The 19,532-nt window shown below is 37.4% G+C and overlaps 1 protein-coding gene across 1 annotated transcript in view; it reads left to right on the forward strand.

Annotated features, from left to right (window-relative positions):
- The window catches only part of DCC (DCC netrin 1 receptor), a 1,164,464-nt gene that overhangs the window by 501,536 nt on the left and 643,396 nt on the right, over positions 1-19,532 (forward strand). Inside the window, exon 3 of the mRNA XM_036918577.2 lies at positions 15,443-15,727. Coding sequence (XP_036774472.2) covers positions 15,443-15,727 — 285 coding nt within the window. The remainder of the gene's footprint in view (positions 1-15,442; positions 15,728-19,532) is intronic.

Genomic DNA, 19,532 nt, shown 5'->3' on the forward strand with positions numbered 1-19,532 from the left:
TTGTTCTCACTGACTCCTCACTTGCCCAAGCTGTGAAGCAGAAGACTATGCACCAGTTCACAGTCCAGGAAGGATTCCAGACACTCCTGCCCACTTCATCTTGATATCAGAGTCACAAAGGAAAACACAACACAGTCAAATGTTGAATGGAACAAGGCTTTACTCACATAGAGAAGAGACAGAGCAAGGTCAGCTCCAGTAGTGGACATTGGTCCCTCAACACTAGTGGGTCCACCTGGCAGCTGATGCAGAATTGAGAGAGAGCAGGGAAGTGGGACAAAGGGTCCTGCCATTGCAAAATCTACGTAGCTTGCAAAAAAGGCCCAGCTTATTCTTTAACTTACTCTATAAACTGTTCTTCCTCTTCTTCCAGCCCCTTAATCAATTAAGTAACTTTGTAAGCAGGGCAAGAGATAGACCTCTGAAGTATAGAATCACAGTCATCTAAATTAACCCTATTCTTAAGACAAACCTTCAAAGCAATTATGAATCACCTTTATATATCATGCCTTACACTGACCCCTATGCAAAAGGCCCTACAAAACCCCAAACCCTAAATCCTTAAGTGATCCTCCTCCCTGAGATTACCTGCACTCCCGTCTGAGTATGTACTGTCTTATATCAAATAAACCTTCTTGCTGCATATGCTGATTGCCCTTGTCTCTGAACTCTTCTTCATGATAAAGACAAGAACTCTCCAACTTTCAACTCTGATGGTAAATGTCTTTATCACCTTGCTATTTCATTCAGCTTTCTAGTCTAACACAGTCCTTTTCTCTCTCTCTCTTTTATTTTAGTCCAGTAGGGAAAGAGATTCTCAGAACATGATCTCACTCCACCCAGTGCTCTGCAGCTCCCCCAAATCCTGCGGTGGTAGGGGATCAGTTCCCATGCCAAGCAGATTCAAGAGGACACTGGATGCCAGGTGGCCCTGGCTTTAGGAGTTGACAAGGGATCTGCCCTATACTGAGCAGTTCAGTGATCGTCCCTTTTCTGCCTCTGTTCTTCCTTGCTCTCTATTCCTGCACACCTCCTGCCATTCACCTCTACTCTTGTTTTAATGAATTCCTTCCTTACCTACACTTGTCTGACCTGGTTGAGAATTCTTTTTCAATCAGAGTCAAGAACCCTCCCCATTCAGGTTGAGGTTTCACCTAGTGCTCAAGGAGAGACCTCCTCTGATGCACTGCCCAACAACAGAGTGACTGGCCACCTGACACCCTTCTTGCACAGCTTTCAAAGGATCCCAGTTCCTCTTGGTAGTCTAAAATACTGAAAGCTGGGGATATGCCTGAGGGCCATTGACACATAGGCTTAGGCAGAATAACAGAACACTCATTGAGCCTGAAATGAGAAAAGACCTTTCCACCCAAAGTGGTGAACCAGTGTACACTGTTTGGGTTTTTTATCTCTTGGTGAGGAGGCATTCCAGGCCCAAGTCCCATTCTTAGGCAGCTACATGGGAGTGGGAAAGTACATTCACAAGATGGCCTTTCCCAACTCTGCCTAACACCTCTCCCCTAGACTGCTGCTGGTTCTATCTGAGATTCCTGTGTTCACTCCTGCCTTTACTTATGCCTTCCTCCTACCAACTCTTCTCTACAGAGCATCCAGAATGATCTGCAAAGAGTGTAAATCCGATCGTATAATTCCTTTGCTCAAAACCCCCTAATAATTTCTCAGTGTAGTTTCAATTAAGTCCAAAATTACTAAGATGGTGTAAAGCATCTGAGTTCTCTACAGCGGCCTGCTTCTCCATTCTAATAGTTTGCTTTGCTCATTGCCCACTGTTCAGTGAAGCTCACACTCTATCTACTGAACTGCTGGGGATGAAGACATTTCCTCTACCCCTGGGTTCTTTTGGCTGGTTTAAGGATCAAACCAGCTAGCTGGTTTAAAAATCAAAGTGACATGAGGCAGGTTAACAGGAGGGAAAAAGAAACAATAAAGTTTAATTATGTATGTATGGGGAATTGATAGACACGGGATTCCAACAGGGAAATGAGGTTTATGTGTCATCCTGAACTAAGAAGGGAGTAGGGGTCTTGAACTTCAAAGGAAAAGGGAAGATATTCACAGGAATATGAAGAGAAATGTGGTAAACAAATGTTCGTTGGGCTACTGAAACAGTGGGATGTAGAGAAGAATTTTCAGACTTTGATACATTCCTCCCTGTCTACTACCCCCAGGTTTTATTATGATACAGTTATCTATGGTGATAACTCTTTTCCTGGAACAGGTCCTCTATCTAAATTCTTTTTATGCAGTTGGTGGTGGGGGTGGTGGTTGGAGGGTGCAAATTTTCCTTCTGAGCCTTTTGGGCCTTGATTGTTTTCAGCTCTGAAATAATCTGCATGCTAAAGTGGCACATCATGGGTCAGCCCTCCCATGGCCCCCCAGAACTGTGTTTCTTTTTCAGAACTACTTCTCAAGGTTTTGATACTTCTTTTTATATACATAGATCAAAAGACCAGGAAAGATCATAAAGCCTCTTGGAGCACTATTGTCACTGATTCTACAAAGACTGTGCAAGTATGCTAATATACTTGAGACTTAAAGCTGTTTATGAAGGAATAATTTATTTTCTTCCACACATACACCTGTACTCCACTTCTGGTCCCACCAGAGGCAGAGGAAAATATATCTGTGACTGCCCAGGCCCTTTTTCCATCTTTCTCTTCAGTCCAAGTGTCATGTGGTACAGTTGGGTCCAGGAGAAAGACTACAATTGAAAGATTTTAATGAGGGATGATTGATTATTCTCTAATTTTCTGAAAATCTTCTACAACCAAGTGATCCCTTAGAGTAAGTACACAAAAACATAAGTTGGAATAAGTGATTCAGACTCTTAAGGTAGATTGTGATCCAGGTGAGTTTGAGAGGCACATTCCAAACTATGAATTTGGATGTCATTTTTTTTCCTTCTGAATGAATCATTTGTGTTGTAGGACAGCTGCATCTGGGGAGGTCTCTCCTTGAGCACTAGGTGAAACCTCAACCTGAATTGGGGAGGGTTCTTAACACTGATCAAGAAAGAATTTTCCAACAGGTCAGAGAAGTGTAGCTAAGGAAGGAATTCATTAAAGCAAGAGCAGTAGTGAATGTCAGCAGACATACAGGCTGCAGAGAGCAAGAAGAACAGGAGGAGGAAAGGAAGCTCATTGAACTCCAGCTTGACATAGGGCAAATCTCTTGCCAACTCCTAAAGCCACGGTCACCTGGTGTCCAGTGTTCATTCACTTGAATCTGCACAGCGTAGGAACTGAGCCCCTACCACTGCTAGAGTTGGGGTTGCTGCAGAGCACTGGATGGAGTGAGATGATGTTCTGAGAACTTCCCAAAGGCAAAGAAAGGGGATTTTCGGGCAGACTACTAGAGAGTCTGATCGTATAGCTGCAGTCCTGCCTGGGTGACCCAGGCAATGGGAACTTGCAAGCCCAAATCAGAGATCTCAGTAGCCCTTCCCTACTTATCTGGAATTGGACAGAGAGAGTGAAGACTTGTGCTTAAGTCTAGAAAATTGAATGAAGTAGAGAAGTCTTACCACTGGGAAAGTATCTCTTATTAACTTCCCAAGAGGCTTGGAAATGCGCAGAGGCAAAACACAGTAAATTGAGCAGTGAGAAGCCTTTGTTTAAGGCAAAGTACACACTTGAAGAAAAGGGAGTGCAGGCAACCTCAGAGAAGAGGTGTTCTTAAAGCTTGGGATTTATATCTTTCAAGGTCTCAAGATTGTGGCAAAGGGCTGATGAGTGGGATGGGGCATAGGCTTGACTTATGGTCTCATGATTTTTGTCTCTGGTGAGAGAAAGTATGTCACCATCCAGTCAGTCATCTAGATATTCTGTAAGATAAACTTAACACAAGGAACTTAATGATCCTTTTCTTCTTTAAGATAGTGGTTACTCTCAAGCAATGCGGACATATCGTTTAGGACTGCTTGGTCTGCCTTAAGATAGGGTAGGTTATTGGCTGATTACCATGAATTACATTAGGAATCTTAGCTCCTAACTCCCTGGTTTTAACAATGGAATCTTAGCCTTAAGGTGGATTTCCTCCTGTTCTTACTAAACCATTTATGTCTTGGCATTTTTTTCATCACAGGCAGGAAAAATTAATCATGATGCTTGTCCCATGTCCCTGCTCCACCTCAGTTGTATCAGATATATTTGATTACTCTGCATCAGTCTACCACAATTTTAGTAATTCTTTAAAAAGTTTTCATTTCCTCAGGGTCTTAATAAAGAAGGTAGAAAATCATGCAAGTTCTGCAGCTGAGCAGAAATATTTTGTCTTTCCATTTTCACTGTGCAAATGCACAGCATGCAGATGTATTTTATTAGCTCCAGTTTACTCCCAGTAGGTATTTTCAAATCAAAATTTAATTTATATAGATTTACCAGAAGTCTTTAATCTAAATTATTATTTCTGCTGAGGTTTCTTGATTCTCAATATTACAGATAGATTTTATGGGGAGGAAAAAAATGATACTAAAATTATGAGAGAAAGAATTGAACCCTTTTGATGTACTTGATGCGACTCATATCTATTACCAAATTAACTTGAATACATCATACACTGAAATAAAAGTACTGAGCTCATGCCACTGTCTCTGCTGCCTCCTTGTATTGAAAACTTGTTCCATTTAGGTTTCTCTTTTCTTCGGTCTAGGTCTACAAGTTCTGAATATAGGACTCAGCCACATTTATTTTTTTTAATTGATATATTAATTGACCTCAATATTATATTGGTTTTAGGCATAGAACATAGTATGATTCAATGATTATATACATTGCTAAATGCTTATCAAGATAAGTATAGTTGTCATCTGTTAACATACAAAGAAATGACCTTATTACAAATGATATTCCCTGTGACTAATTTATTTTATAATTTGGTATTTATGCCCTTCTCCTATTTTGCCTATCTCCCTACTCCCTTCTCCTATGGCAACCACCAGTCTGTTCATCTTTTTCATCCATTCACCTATCAATGGATATTACCCAAATAAAACAAAATTACTAATTCAAAAAGACATATGCACTCCTATGTTTATTGTAGCATTATTCACAATGGCCAAGATGTGGAAGCAACCTAAATGTCCATCAAAATCCAATAGATTCTTGTTTCAATGATATTTGAAACTAAAAGGATAATTGCTGCTATTTTTTCTGCTTATGGACTTACTGGTATTGGCTTTTTATCATGTTTCACTCAGAAAATACACTGCATGCAAATTCCACTCCCCTCCAGACTTCCAATATCCAGTAATGTAAATTATTTCCTGAATAGTAACTGTATGTTAACATAAGTAACATCATGTAACTTGTTTTATAATGTCACACAGTGTGACACTATATGATACTATTTTTTTGTTTGTTAATATTGAGATTAGTCTATATTTAATAAGTGATACTATGTACCTGGGAAATAATATTAGGACATAGGGGTCACCAGTTCTGCCCTTATGGAGTACTTGTGTAATCAAAATGCACATAATCTAAGATAAAATTAAAGGTCTCTTTAATACCAGTCTCTCTTATGTGGTAGAAAGAGGCAGTTGTAGAGATCCCTTAGTTCCTCCCCATCACTTACTGCATTGTTTACCATCTCCAAAAAGTTCTGTGGCCTTCAGAGTCACTGTTTTTGCTTACATTGTTCCTCTGTTCAGAATGTTCTTCAAATCTTGGGCATCTAATGAAACCCCACTCATTATTCAAGCCCCAGCTCATGTTCCACCACTTCTGGAGTTCTTTCCTTATTAGTCCCTTCCCAGCAGACATTACTGAGGGTCATTCCGTCTTTGTCCTCAGTGTAGTGCACCTATCACATAGCGTTCTCATGTTCTTATATGTTTGCTTTCCTATTGCTCTTTGTGCTCTTTGAGGAAAGAAGCTAGTAGTAATTGAATATGATATATATATATACACATATGAATGAATGAATAAAATGTATTTTATATATATATGGAATTGGCTCATGTTATTATGGGGGCTGAGATGTCCCAGGATCTGCAGATCTGCAGTTGACAAGCTGGGGACCCAGGAGAACAAATGGTGTAATTCTAGCCTGAGTCTCGGTTTTTTCATGAGGAGATTAATGTTCTAGTTCAAAGACAATCAGGCTGACAGAGTGAGTCCTCTCTTACACCAGGCCTTTTTGCACTATTCAGGCCTTCAGTGGCTCAGCTGAGGCCCACCCGTACTGTGAAGAGCAGTCTGCTTACTCAGTCTACCAATTCAAATGTTAGTATCATCCAGAAACTACCTCACAGGTAAGGTATACCCACAATCATGTTTACCCAATTACTTTACACTCTACGGCCCAGTCAGGTCCATGTGTAAAATTAACAAGCACTCTGACAGACTGACTAAATGAGAGAATGGGTAATTTGGAAATTCCCATGAGGTGATATCATCAGTTCAAGGCAGGGTTTTCGGGCGAACCTGGGTTAAGTAGGGAAGGGATGGGAGGGACAATGACAGGATGAAGAAAAAATGTCACACCACTTTAAGATATTGCTGTTCTATTATTTGGATGTTTTGCTTGTTTTAAAATAAGCACAATTTAAAAATAGGTACAATAGGTATCAGCTACATTCTTAATCAACTTTCATGAATGTTGTGACCATCCATCAGCCATACATAATGAGATTTAAGCTTGATGGAAAACTGAGACTGAATTTTGTAAAATTTTTCCTTACTATTGATTATAAACCAATCTCAGGTTTTGTAGTGATAATTTTATTTTCAGAGTAGAAAATGAAAATAAAATTATTGTCAAAGCCTGTGGAGGTAAACATCTCTTCATGAAATCAGTATGCTCATGAATACTTGAATAAGATTTACAGTGAAAATAACACACTGAACAGAATGTCAAAATTATTAGTAAAATTTTTCCTTCTGTATACTTAAGATATACTTTTTTTAGAAAAAAATGAGAAAAAATATTTTCCTTTACTTTTAAAAAAGTTTATTAACATAGTTTTATGTGGTTGTATAATGTTAAGTGGAGTGGATATACCTTAATTTGCTTAAGCAATCACCAATTATACAATTAGACCCTTGTCTGCTGTTCAGTATTTCAAATAATAATGTACTGAATAATTTCATTTGTATAACTTTGTTCTTCATATATTCATGGATAGAGTCCTTTAAGAGGAGTTCTGGGGTTACCTTATTATGATGCACGTTTCCAAATCACTTTTCAAAGGCAGTGGATCAGCTCATACTTCCAGAAACTGTTTTAATCATCATTTGGAAATATTTGCAACATTCATAGTTTGAAGTACCATACTGTTTTTGTTTATATTTTCAGTTTTTGATTATTTAATGAACATTTTTCTACATTAGTTTTTCCTTTAAAAAATTTCTATAGAAAATCTTCTAGTAGACTAAAACCAGCAAACACACAACACATAACTGATCTTTATTATGAGTTTCCATTTGACTTAATTCAAATATACAGGGAAAACTCTGATTTCAGTCATGAAAGATATGACAGCACAGCTAAGAGAAAGGTAGTTGCTTCTATGCAGGGGTGCTATTTAGTGCTTTCTGTAAGGATTCTATTCTAACCTGTATCTAGAATAATGGCATTGATATTCAATATAATTTGATTAGATTTTATGAGGATCTGTATCCAAGAAGACAATACTGTGCAAGTTTAAGGAAAAAGTGGTAGAACTCTCTTCATTATTTAATCTTGTGCTGGGGAATATATATCAGATAATAGCTCAGATGAATGAAAGAAAAGCTATTAAAATGCTACCTAGAAAAATGTTTCTAAAATCTGCCTCTCTTGACATGGCATTTAACAAAAGACATGATTGGGCCAAGTCATATCATGCTTATCTCACTGCTGAAAATGAAATTAAAGAGGAGCAGAGATATTAGAACAGGGGCAAAATTCATTTCTGAGAACTGTCTCCAGGTAAGAGTTGGGAGGAGCTGAAATCCAGTTCTCAATAGCTGGCTGATCCATGGAGTACATTTTAAAACTTCATCCCTTCAAAGATGCCCGCTCCCAATTCTTAGAAAGGCACCATGTAGATACCAGAGGCCTTAACAGTGTTATTAAGAAGGATGATTTGGAGAACTCTGAGTTACTCATAGGTTTGAAGGCCAAAAATCTAGCAAGATGACTTGGTGAGATTTTGATAGACCAGTGTTCCAACTGGTTCTTGATCACCACAGATTACATGAGTTCTAAAATGACCACCTGATTCCAAGTTTTATCTATAATCCATCTTTAAGGATCTCAGGCAGTATTGGCAGTATCAGAACATTTACACTGGATGAACCCCAAGGATTCTGAGAAAGATTATTTGATGACATTTCTCCTGACTGTTTTTTGCCTGTGGGTGTGAGTTCACTGTGTGCTGCTCATCTTGCAGAGCTGGACACATCTGACTGTGTAGTCTGCCTAGGGCTTTCCTTTCCCTCTCACACTTCTTCTGTTATATGCTTCGGAAGTTCAACCGCTTGGCTACATGAATGTTTCTTATAAGATCACACACTGGCTAAGCGTGGCTGACACCCACCAGACACACTTACTAGACTTCTTTTACAATGCTGCATTTGCATGACTGCTCACCAGCCAACCCCTAGAGTTCTGTAAATCGGCCAGTGAAAATGAAGAAGCTAAAACAAACACAAAAAGCTGGGGGGAATAAAGGGAAATGATAACTGTAAGTGGGACACACAGACAGAAATATGCTTGTAACAAATTCCAAGAATCCTTTAATGGTCTTCAGGCTGCTGAAAAAAGAACCAAAACTAGAAAATCTCTGCATTACCTCCATTTTCTTCCCCTCAGCTAATCTGAGAATTAAAAGGAAGCAAACAAGGTCTGGCTTCAAAGGGATATAACCTTGAGGCTTTAATTTGGAGCAAACAAAGCATTTACAGCAGCCCTTCTCTGGCAGGTGCAGACTCTGACCACATTGCTAATATTTAAAAGTGAGGCATGGTTCCAACCCCAAGGCCTGTCCCCCCATTGATAAGTCCTTTTTTATTAAATGAACTTTAATTACTTAATAATTAGACTTTCCATAGGAGGAGATGGGGATCCTGATAGTCTGCCAAAGAGGCTAGAGGGCAAATCAGAAGAACGGGTCATTTTCAGATTAGAAATTAAAAGAAGGAATAGGTCCCATCTGGGAGTGTGTGGATGGAGGGATCTCCCTAGAGGTGGAGAGTCTTGGCATAAACCTGGGCTCTGAAATGCTTTATTTCTACTTTTGCTTAAAAACCAAAGTAGTTTAAAGTTAAATGAATGAGGGTGCATGTCTAAGATATTCAAACTTTTTGACTGTCTGAATCCAGTGGAAAAAATTTTTCCTAATCTATGCTATGTGTGTCTGCATGAGCGGGAGGGTCCGGAGAGACTATTCTCTCGTTATTTTAATTCTGAGAGCCTAACACTTTCAATGTCCCTGCAGATTTAGCAGCTTTTCATTCATTGCCATGGTGATTTTTTTACCTCATTTTTTGGCATCAAAAGGAAAAGCTCAAATGAAAAAATGTTTGCTGTTTTTGCTATTAACGTTTCTACTGCTCTGGTGACAGCCAGTGGTTCAGTTGTGCCTGGCTCCTGGGGAACTATCTTTTGGCTGAAATCTGACTGATGGCTGCAGCCATTGCCCAGGCCTTCCCCGCTGGGTGGGGACTGATAACTTTGTTCCCGGGACAGTGATTTGAAAGGAATATGAGGAAATTTCATTCAAAATGAACACCACTAGTCTACAATTTAAAATTACGGAGCTTAGATAAAATTGTCATGGATGCACTAGGCATAGCCTCTTTCTGCCCTCCTCGCCCCCACCCCCCGCCCCCCGCACACACACACCCGACACCATCTGTTTTCAAATGAAGGTTTTATGGGTTGACTTCATGTATGTTTACTAGCCTCAACTCTTTTTCACTTTATCTACAGAAATTTTTGTTTTCCCCCATTCTTTATGCTTCCCTAGTCATTCCTATCCTTCTAAGATAACCCATTGTTTAAGGCCTGGGATATTTGCTTAAACTAATTATCTTATGAATAATGCATATTTTTTCACTCAACAAATATTTGATGGACACTATGTCATGCCATGTGCTAAGTGCTCAGAATACAGAATAAAATAGACCCAGCCCTGCTTTTGTGAAATTTAACAGAGGAGCAGGGAAGATGGTTATTAAATTCATTCTGTGGTTAATTAATTACAATTGAAGTTAAGTGCTGCAAACGATACATATAGGGACACTAGGTTAGATCTGGGCTTGGGGGAGGCCTACCTGAGGAAGTGAGAATGATGATTTTGGGATGGCACTCCCAGGCTTTCTACTGCTGTGTTACTGGACAGCTGGAAAGAGTAAAGCCCTCACTTTTCCTGGCATGGGTAGGTAGTAAATGTTTTAGAAAAGAATTGTGTGTTATGGCTGTTGAGCAACATTTAACAAAGTAACATATATAAATAGGCACTTAATGTATCCTTTTAGCCTTAAAATTAGTGTTAGAGAATAACTGAAGGATCTTTTACAGAAATTGAAATAAACAGTATGAGACCTATTTCTCTGTGGTACTCTCATAATGGCTATTTAGCTTGCTAATGACACTTAATGCTTACTATACAACTGTAATTAGAATAGTTGACACTAATAAAATTTCTGATGCTGAAGCCCAGGCACTTTCACTGACTATTAGCCACTTACAAAATCTGAATTATAAGTGTCTGGATTTATCATTTCTGGGACAGGGGATAAAATGGAACTCCCATGTGTGTCTGACTTTTCCATATGTAAAACAATGTGTTCTTTCCTTTTACTAGTTCCTGAACTGATAGGTTCTGTTCTTTGCTAATGCAAGGAGATGCAGATAATGTATAAATCTGTAAGTTGGCTGGTATGGGACACTTCTAACAAGTTTAGGTGTTCCTAGATTTAAAGCTGTCGTAGCATCCTGGGCCAGGCTAGTTGTGAAGGCAGGAACCTTGACTACAATTCTTTCTTGGAAACAGCCCTTCCCCATGGCTAACAATGTAAGTCCCCCATGAAGGCACCAGAAATAGGGTTGTGTGCTATTTTTAATAGTGCACTACTTCAGACTGAAGTTTACCTATAAAAATTGCATTTGAGCAGAATGTACTTACTATCCAACAGAGTTTATCCAGTACCGTGTGGCTGCTTTGGGGGTTGAGAGGAGGAGGAACACTCAATTACAGAGGAAACTCTTGAGATGTTTTCACATAGATTGGGGAAATAAGGGATTTTAAGAAGTGTAATGATTCGGTACTAAAACTTTTTTAAAACAGTCATATATAATGTAAACACTTCAATGAGTTTTGCTCCCATTTCAGTACCACCTGTAAAGTAGAGACAATAGCACTTGCAGGGCTGTTGTGAGGATTAAGTGAGGTAGTTTATAATGGTGCTTAGAATAGGGTAAATGAGCAAATGGAGACCTTGCCCAAAGTCATCCAGCTGGTTAAAGGGTGAAGCTGGGAAGTGATCCCAGGTGTGTTCTTACTCAACATCCCAACCGTCCCTGAATATGTTAAAAAGCGGTAGAGCCAACAGTCAAATGCATTTATCAAAATTTGGATGTGTGCAATGCTCTATTTAAAGATTTAAAGTCACATAGAACCTCAGTAAATATTTGCATATTTTTTGACTTTTGGAAGATATTTGATATTCTCTCTGAACATAAAATACTAAAATAATATGCAAACATATAAACATTTTTCAGGGTTCTATTTATACAGTCCACTTTGTCAAATTATCTGTAAGTTGTAAGTGTAAAAATTCAGAATGTTGTAAGACAAGTTACAGGAAGCAAGACTAGGGAAAAGAGGCTTTGTTGAGTCAGTATTTAAAAGTAACCACAGTTTTGATAGGTAGATGTTGAAGAGAGAGCATTCCTTTTTAGAGGAAATATCATGAGAAGTACTATTAAGAGGAAGCCACGTTTAGGGCACAGACCAGTTCAGTGGATACAAGAATGGGTGTTGTGAAAGGTGAGCCTAGAAGGTGCATTGTGCTAGGTTCTTGGCTTCAAGAATTTCGGGTATAGGACAGTACTAGAAATTTTTTGGAACATTAGGGTTGCCTAAGTGAAACAGAAACATTGGTGATGTAGGTACACTGGTTTATTGTTATTATTATTATTGTTATTACTATGTTTGGAATGGACTTGGGCAAGAAAAGAGTAGAGAGAGGAAGACCATCTGTGTTGTGATTACAGTGAATCATATGTGACCTAATGAGCCCGAGCCAGGCTTTTTCCATGAATAAGTTCTTATTGAACAGATAATAATTTTTCATGAAGATCTAGTTAAAATTATTCTTGTGTCTCTTTATGAATGAAGTATAGGGATTGTATTACATTAGAACATTGACTCTTCTGAAAATACTGCATTCTTATGAGTTACAGTGAGTTTAATGTTCATTGCTAGGCGCTCATACTCATGCCTTGAGAATATAGTACTAAATTGATAGCCTATGACTTCTTTTAATATTGTTGCTGTATTCTTTCACCGCTGTGAGATACAAGTGCTGAAATCTGGCACAATATTGAGAGCATTAACTCAAGCCATATAGTGCCTTATAAACTTAGAATTGCTTTTTGATATTTAGGGTTTCTTTTGCAGAGGCAAAAAGAAGCAGCTACAAATCATGTGTAATTTCTCACTGTGTCAAGTAATCAACTGGTCTGAGTTTTCAACCATTAGGTCATTAAGTTTTAAATAGGGTACAATTCTGATGACCATTTATTAAGATCTGGTATCACCAGTGAGTGCATACTGAATAAGAGGTGGAATAGTAGCCAATTCCCATTGTCTAATTATACTTATATAGTCTCATGCCTCGTGGATGTTTCTTCCAGCTAGATTGGATTTACATAAAGGAACCAATATTGAGTATCAATTTGAATTACTCATTCATTTAATATTTTGTTCTATGTTTTAGAACTTTGCAAGTGAATTTTTTGAATAGCACAGTCAGGTATGAAATAGATATTTAAAATTGTATCCAATGTGTATAACATATATAGAACTATATATCTGAATACATATAAGTATCCAGATATTTTATCAACTTACCAAAAATGTTTTATTCTTACATTGTGTAAAATATATAATTTGTATGTATGGGTAAATTATTCCTGACCATATTTCCTTAACTATAAAATAAAATACTTAGGATGAAGACCAAAAACAAAAATACTGAGTAAAAAATCAGAAATTTGTTTGAAAATCAGTTGTCCTACATGGGCCAAGTACTCATTGCAGTTTTGCCTTATGTGGTGTATGTGCACCATTGCTATTTAAGTACATGCTTTAAATCCATACCTTAGCTAATCAGTCATACATTAATGTATTTTCTTTTGAAAAGACTCAAGACTATACACTACACAAAGCCTGGAAATTGGACTTTGAACAATGAGCCAGGTCACAAGTTAACTGATTTCTTTTGTTCTCCACTCATTGGTAAATCCAGCACAATTAAGAGATTATTTCCAGTAACTAAATAAGAATAGAGTGCCCCCTATAGATACATCTGTAGTGTTGAGACAAAGAAAGAGGTCAATGGATCCAGATTCCAGAGCCTTACCTGAGGAACCAGATGAGTAATTTCAGTACATGCATTTGTGGGATAAATTTCAGGTGCTAAATTAATATGTACATACATAAAAAAGTCTCTGCATGGTCTAGAATTAATCATTTTTTACTCTGGAACCATCTCAATATTGGATCTCCAGGTCTGCAGGTCTGTCAATTCAAGTGTAGCTGTAATGAGTCGTAAACCATCTTTGGCAACTTGTACCTATTCCATATGTGATGCTGATGTAATTTCTTATTTCATAGATTCAGTTATCTGGGACGTCAAATAGTTTAATCCCTGAAGGAGACATGAAATGCCACCTTCACCTAAGGAATGAGACTTCTCTACAACATTTTTGATTGTCTCTCATATTAAATTATGATGTTTTGACCTAGATCATCTTGCCTTTACATTTTGATTCCAGCAAAACTTTTATCAGATTGTCGTGCAAGTTAGGTTTGTGAGAAACAAGAGCCCCAAATAAAACTAACAGTAGTTAAAACTGAACACAGTAAATTTGTTATTGACTAAATATTGATGGAAAATTTCTTGATAATATTAAACCTGGACTTGGAAATTCTGACAGTGAAAATTAATCTATAATTTTTTTTAAAACCATCACAGTAACATAAGACCAGAAAAACTTAATGTGAACCACAGACTGATGAAAGAATAAAATTTTATTGTGAAATACATATGCAATGAAAACAATTCCAGTGAGATTAGGATGAAAATGGAAATATTGGGATTTAACAGTGATTAATAGTACACGAATCAAGGAATTAAAACTATTTAGTTGAAATCTACTCTAGAAAATAAGATTGCTAGTGATCTATCATTGATGGCATAGTTCACTTAAATATACTTATTTGTAATCAAAGCATTAAGGTCACAAATATCCATCTGTAGAAAATGGGGGCTCAAGAGGGCAGGATAAAAATTTCTCATGTACAACGTCTTGACGAAGGAGTCTTCTCTCTCATCATGCTTATCGTCCAAAATGAGCAGTTTACTTACTTAGTGATTCTTGGTTTTCTTTTTCTTTTTTCCCTACGTTTGCTTAATCATCTATATGAATGCATTTTTTCCACATGTTATTTCATACGAATGCCATAGTGGCTGTGTGGGCTAAATTAGCACTTATCCATTTTATAGGCAGTAGACATGAAGCAAGTTACTTATCCAAGAGCAGGTGGCACAGCCAGGCTAGAAGCACAAACTAGTCTAATTGTAACTTTAGCATTTTTTTCACTATACCACAACCATAACTGACAAATATGATCACTATTTACCTTAAGCAGTCAATCCCTAAAAACCACTGTTCTCTGTGACTATAATGGGTGATTATCTTCACCCATTTATTTCGAATCAACTCTAAGTTATCCCATGTAGCCAGTCCTTCGTGAATCCCACATCTTCATAGTCTTTTGTCCAGAGTTGGGTAATGAAAAGCAATAGGACCAGGATTCAGAAAGAACAGGTCTCATGTGCAGGATTGCCACATAACAATGTGCCCCTTTGTGTGTGGAATTTCACCTTCTCTGAGCCCCAATTTCCTCATGTATAAAGTTAGGATGATCTCGCCTGCTGTTTATTTTACAAGGTTGTGTTATTAACCAATATTAACAAAACAGTAAACTTCTAGAGATTAATGACAACCTTTTTATCATTTTTTTTAGCCACAGAAACTACTGTAGGGCCAGACACATAATGTGGTAAACTCTGAAGAGCAAATAAGATGAAATCTGAGACAATACTCGTGAAATACATTTTTTTGTGAAGAACACAGGTGTGATTATTTTATTGGTGATTACTGTGCCCTCATCTGAAAGATCCTCCCTTGTTTTTTCCCCTAGGACCGCTGAGGTTCCTTTCTCAGACAGAATCTGTCACAGCCTTCATGGGAGACACAGTGCTGCTCAAGTGTGAGGTCATTGGGGAGCCTATGCCAGCAATACACTGGCAGAAAAGCCAGCAAGACCTGACTCCAGCCCCAGGCGACTCCCGCGTGGTGGTCTTGCCATCCGGAGCCTTGCAGATCAGTAGACTTCAACCTGGGGACACTGGGATCTACCGCTGCCTAGCCCGGAATCCAGCCAGCTCAAGAATGGGAAACGAAGCGGAAGTCAGAATTTTATCAGGTACTGCAGAGCTTGCTACTCTCTCCAGATTTATATTCCCTGGAGAAGTTTAACAATTTTCCCTTTAATGAATATTGCATAATTGTTTTTAAGTTCTGCATTGTTTATTAGGTTTTGTTTCATATTTTTTTCTTTTCTATCTGAGCCATTTGGTAAGGGTATGCCAAAAGCTTTTTGTATTTTTCCATGACTTAAAGTTTCCAGAGAAACAAGTATTTTACTTGGCTTCATTCATTTATTAATTCACTCATCCCATTATGATGTAATAGGTGCTTCTGCGCAAAGCCCATTACCAAGCACTTTTTTTGCATTATATCATTTTCCTCTGATAGCTCCTGAAGAAATAGTTATTATCCCCATTTTCAGTGGATGGATCAGTGAATGGAGGTGAGGCTTAGCGAGGATAAGAACCTTCCCCAAGTTAAAATTGAACATTAATTTACTCAGCCATTCATATACTCATTTCTGAGAAGCACTTTGCTAAGTACTGGGGACATAGCAATTACTGAGACTGACACAAAGCCTGGCTTATTTGCATTCTGGGTGAACGTGGACATATAACTAATCACAATAAAGTGTGTTTGGCATTTTGATAAGGAAAGTTGTTTTTCTCCACCTCTTACCTCCTTTCTCTTTTTGGCAAATCTCTGAGTCTAGGTTCATTTTCCTATCCTACAATCAGAGGTTGGATTGAATATTCTCTAAGATCTCTTCCAAAACTGCTGCTATCTTCTATCTATGTAATATGTGAGCTCTCCTTAATCTCACTTAGACCCATTTGTGAGGATCACAAAACAGGCACACCCCTGAGTAATTGTCACGGACCCCCATCAGAGCATCGGCGTTGGCTCTTGTCTCCGCATTCTGTGAGCAGTAACACAAGTCCTGCAGCAGGTAGAGGATAACATTCCTAAGTCATTTCAAAGGCAGACTGGCAATCTGAACGTTCCCAGGTACTTTAATAAGGACATTTCTGAAACCTCTTCTAACCCTTTTGTGTACTCTCCTCCATCCCCCACAGAGATGCTGATGTAAATGTGTCAGTATCCTTCAGCAACACTGTTGCCTTCCATCCACTGGGTAGCTGACAGATGTAAATGTAGCATTTATTTCCAACACATACCATTTATTTAGGCATCCCTTAGATGCACAACAATTTTTAAATATTTATATTTGTGTATCCTTAATAATGCATCTAAGTCAATCAGATGGGAAGCCTAGGTAAGCCATGCAGAAAATAGGCAAGAATATGTTTGATGATCTTAATATGACTGAAAAGTCTGTTTTCCAGTGGCATTAAGGGATAAAGTTGGATTAATTAAATATTAAATCTGAAATGAAAAGTTTTGAAAGACATACAGATATAATCACCAAATCACCATTTATGTTGATTTATTCACCTTATAAAACATATTTGCATTGTAATCTATGGAGATTTATTTAAAGCCAAATTTCATATTGTTAATTTGGCTAAAATCAAGAATATGTTGGTATACTTTGGATGTGTGTAGATATTTCTTTCCTGAATGGAAACTGAATTTTTTGAAATCATTACATCTAATGAGAATTTTTGTCCAAGTTATATGAATTTAAATATAAACTTCAAAAAGGAATTATGAACTGAGGTTATAAATAGCACCTCCAACCACCAACCCCTGTCCCACAACACACACATGCATTATTGTCCTGCTTGTTAAGCCTGTTTTGTATGCTACTGACCATATAAAGGAACATGCTAAAGATTCTCTACATGCTTATTTAATTGGGTAAGATAGAGTCAGTTAAAATAAAAACCCATCATATTATTAATAAGACTTAGAAGCATTAGAGTGGTATGTGAGTGGTTACCAGCCTTTAAAAAATACATGTTTTTCCATGGTCATTTTGACTGAAGTTACCTGTTTTCATTTTAGTTTGAAACATAAATGCTAATTTGAAGTCTTGTCACTTTGTCCAATACTTGTTTTTACAAGAGGAGTATTTGAATTTGTGTGTGTATGTGCCTAGAGGGTTCTAAATAATGTATAATTTGATGTTCTCATTGGAGTTTATGTGAAAACTCCACTAAGCCACTTTTTTGTATCAGGGTTTAATGTCACTAAGTAACTGAGATCCATTAAGTTTAGAGTTTAAGGATCAAATAGTTGTTTTAAATGCTGCCTTTCAGCAAGAAGTTTCCATTTATCCACTAAATAAATACATATTTTATTCAACAAACTTTTGAGTGATTCATATACCTGCTGTCGTGTTGGTTGCTAGGAATACAGAGTTGGAAGACCATGCCCTAAAACAGCTGTAGTTTAGTGGGGGAAATAGGTGCAGCACATGGACTGTGCTGGAAAGAAGAAAAACAGAGTGCCATTACCTTGCATACAAAAGAAAGGGCCGGTGTGCCAGTCTTGAATAACAAGAAGTAGCTAGGCAAGGAGAAGTGTGCAAGGAACAAAGGACCAACATAACAAAGAACAGAGGGAAGAGAGAGAGAAGCTTTTCAGCGCACTGCACGTGTTCTGTTTAACTGGTCATAGGGACAGGACAAACTGGAAGTAAGGAGATTACTGAAGGAAGGAAAATAAACGAGAATGTGTGGCATTAATCCTGTACAGAATTGACCGAAAGCTGCTACTAAAGTGGTATCAGAAGGGATTCAGAAATGAAGATGCACAGGAAGATTTTAAGGGCTGGTCTTGGAAACCTATCAGATATGGCTTATGATGAGGGAGAGGATGGAGTCCAGGCTCCATGAAAGCTAAGAAGTGGCACTTTTCATGAGATTGTGTATGGGGTAGTAGTGGTATTATGTTCAAAATAAACTACAGATTTTTAAGAGAGATTTTCTCTAGCATTTTGTATTTTCCAGATTAAATGAATAATTATTTCATTCATAGGTAGGAAAAGAGGAAACTAATTAAATTTGTTGGTTAATGTTTTAAGACAGAAATTGAATTCTTGCTTTGAGGAACTGTACATTTTTATAGAGTAAGTAAGAAATTGTTGTAAAAACTTTTTATATTGAGAACAAAACACTGAGTTGAGATTGTTTAAAATGTCTTCTGGTATGTGATGGGGAATGGATCAGGGATTGAAGTGGCCATTTTGATTGTCAAGGCCACTTTATTCAGTTCTTATCACTTCTACGTGCCAAGTAGTAGATTGAATTACTGAATTATAAATCTGCTTTCCTCACTAGGTTGACTGAAATAACTGGAAGTCTTATTTCAGTTTTCTTAATGGCCTAATTGAATTGATCAATTGGTAATTCAATCTATTGTTCATTCATTTAACTACAGTTAAATGACTTTGGGTCCTGGATAGACTTGAACCAAATATCTGTACAATTAAAGGCATTGGCTTTTAATATAATAAATTGGACTAAAATATATTTTGAATGATTTTTCTGTATAATAGTTACATTTTTTTTGAAGTACATTTTACTAGAAACTATTCCAAAATACATATTATTTAAAAGGGAATTTTATGTCTTTTTAGTTTTGAAACAAAGAGTTTCAGAATTTTTTTCATTGCTAAGGATTTATTACTAGACAGGTACATTTAACTTCTTAGTTTGACTAATATTACTTATATTTTAAAATTAATTACATTTTGCTACCATTTATTTGTATACTTCCTACAGAATAATGATCTTCAGGGGAAAACAAAGGAAGTATTCTTTGTTTTTAAATTTACCATCAAGTCAGACAATGTTACTCAGATAACTAATATAGGCAAGGAATAGTAAATTTGTGTATACATATCTAGTTCCAAATTAACAAACACAAGGCAGAATTAAATTCTAGGTAGAAAA

Source organism: Manis pentadactyla, chromosome 6, assembly GCF_030020395.1.
Source record: "Manis pentadactyla isolate mManPen7 chromosome 6, mManPen7.hap1, whole genome shotgun sequence".
NCBI lineage: Eukaryota > Metazoa > Chordata > Mammalia > Pholidota > Manidae > Manis > Manis pentadactyla.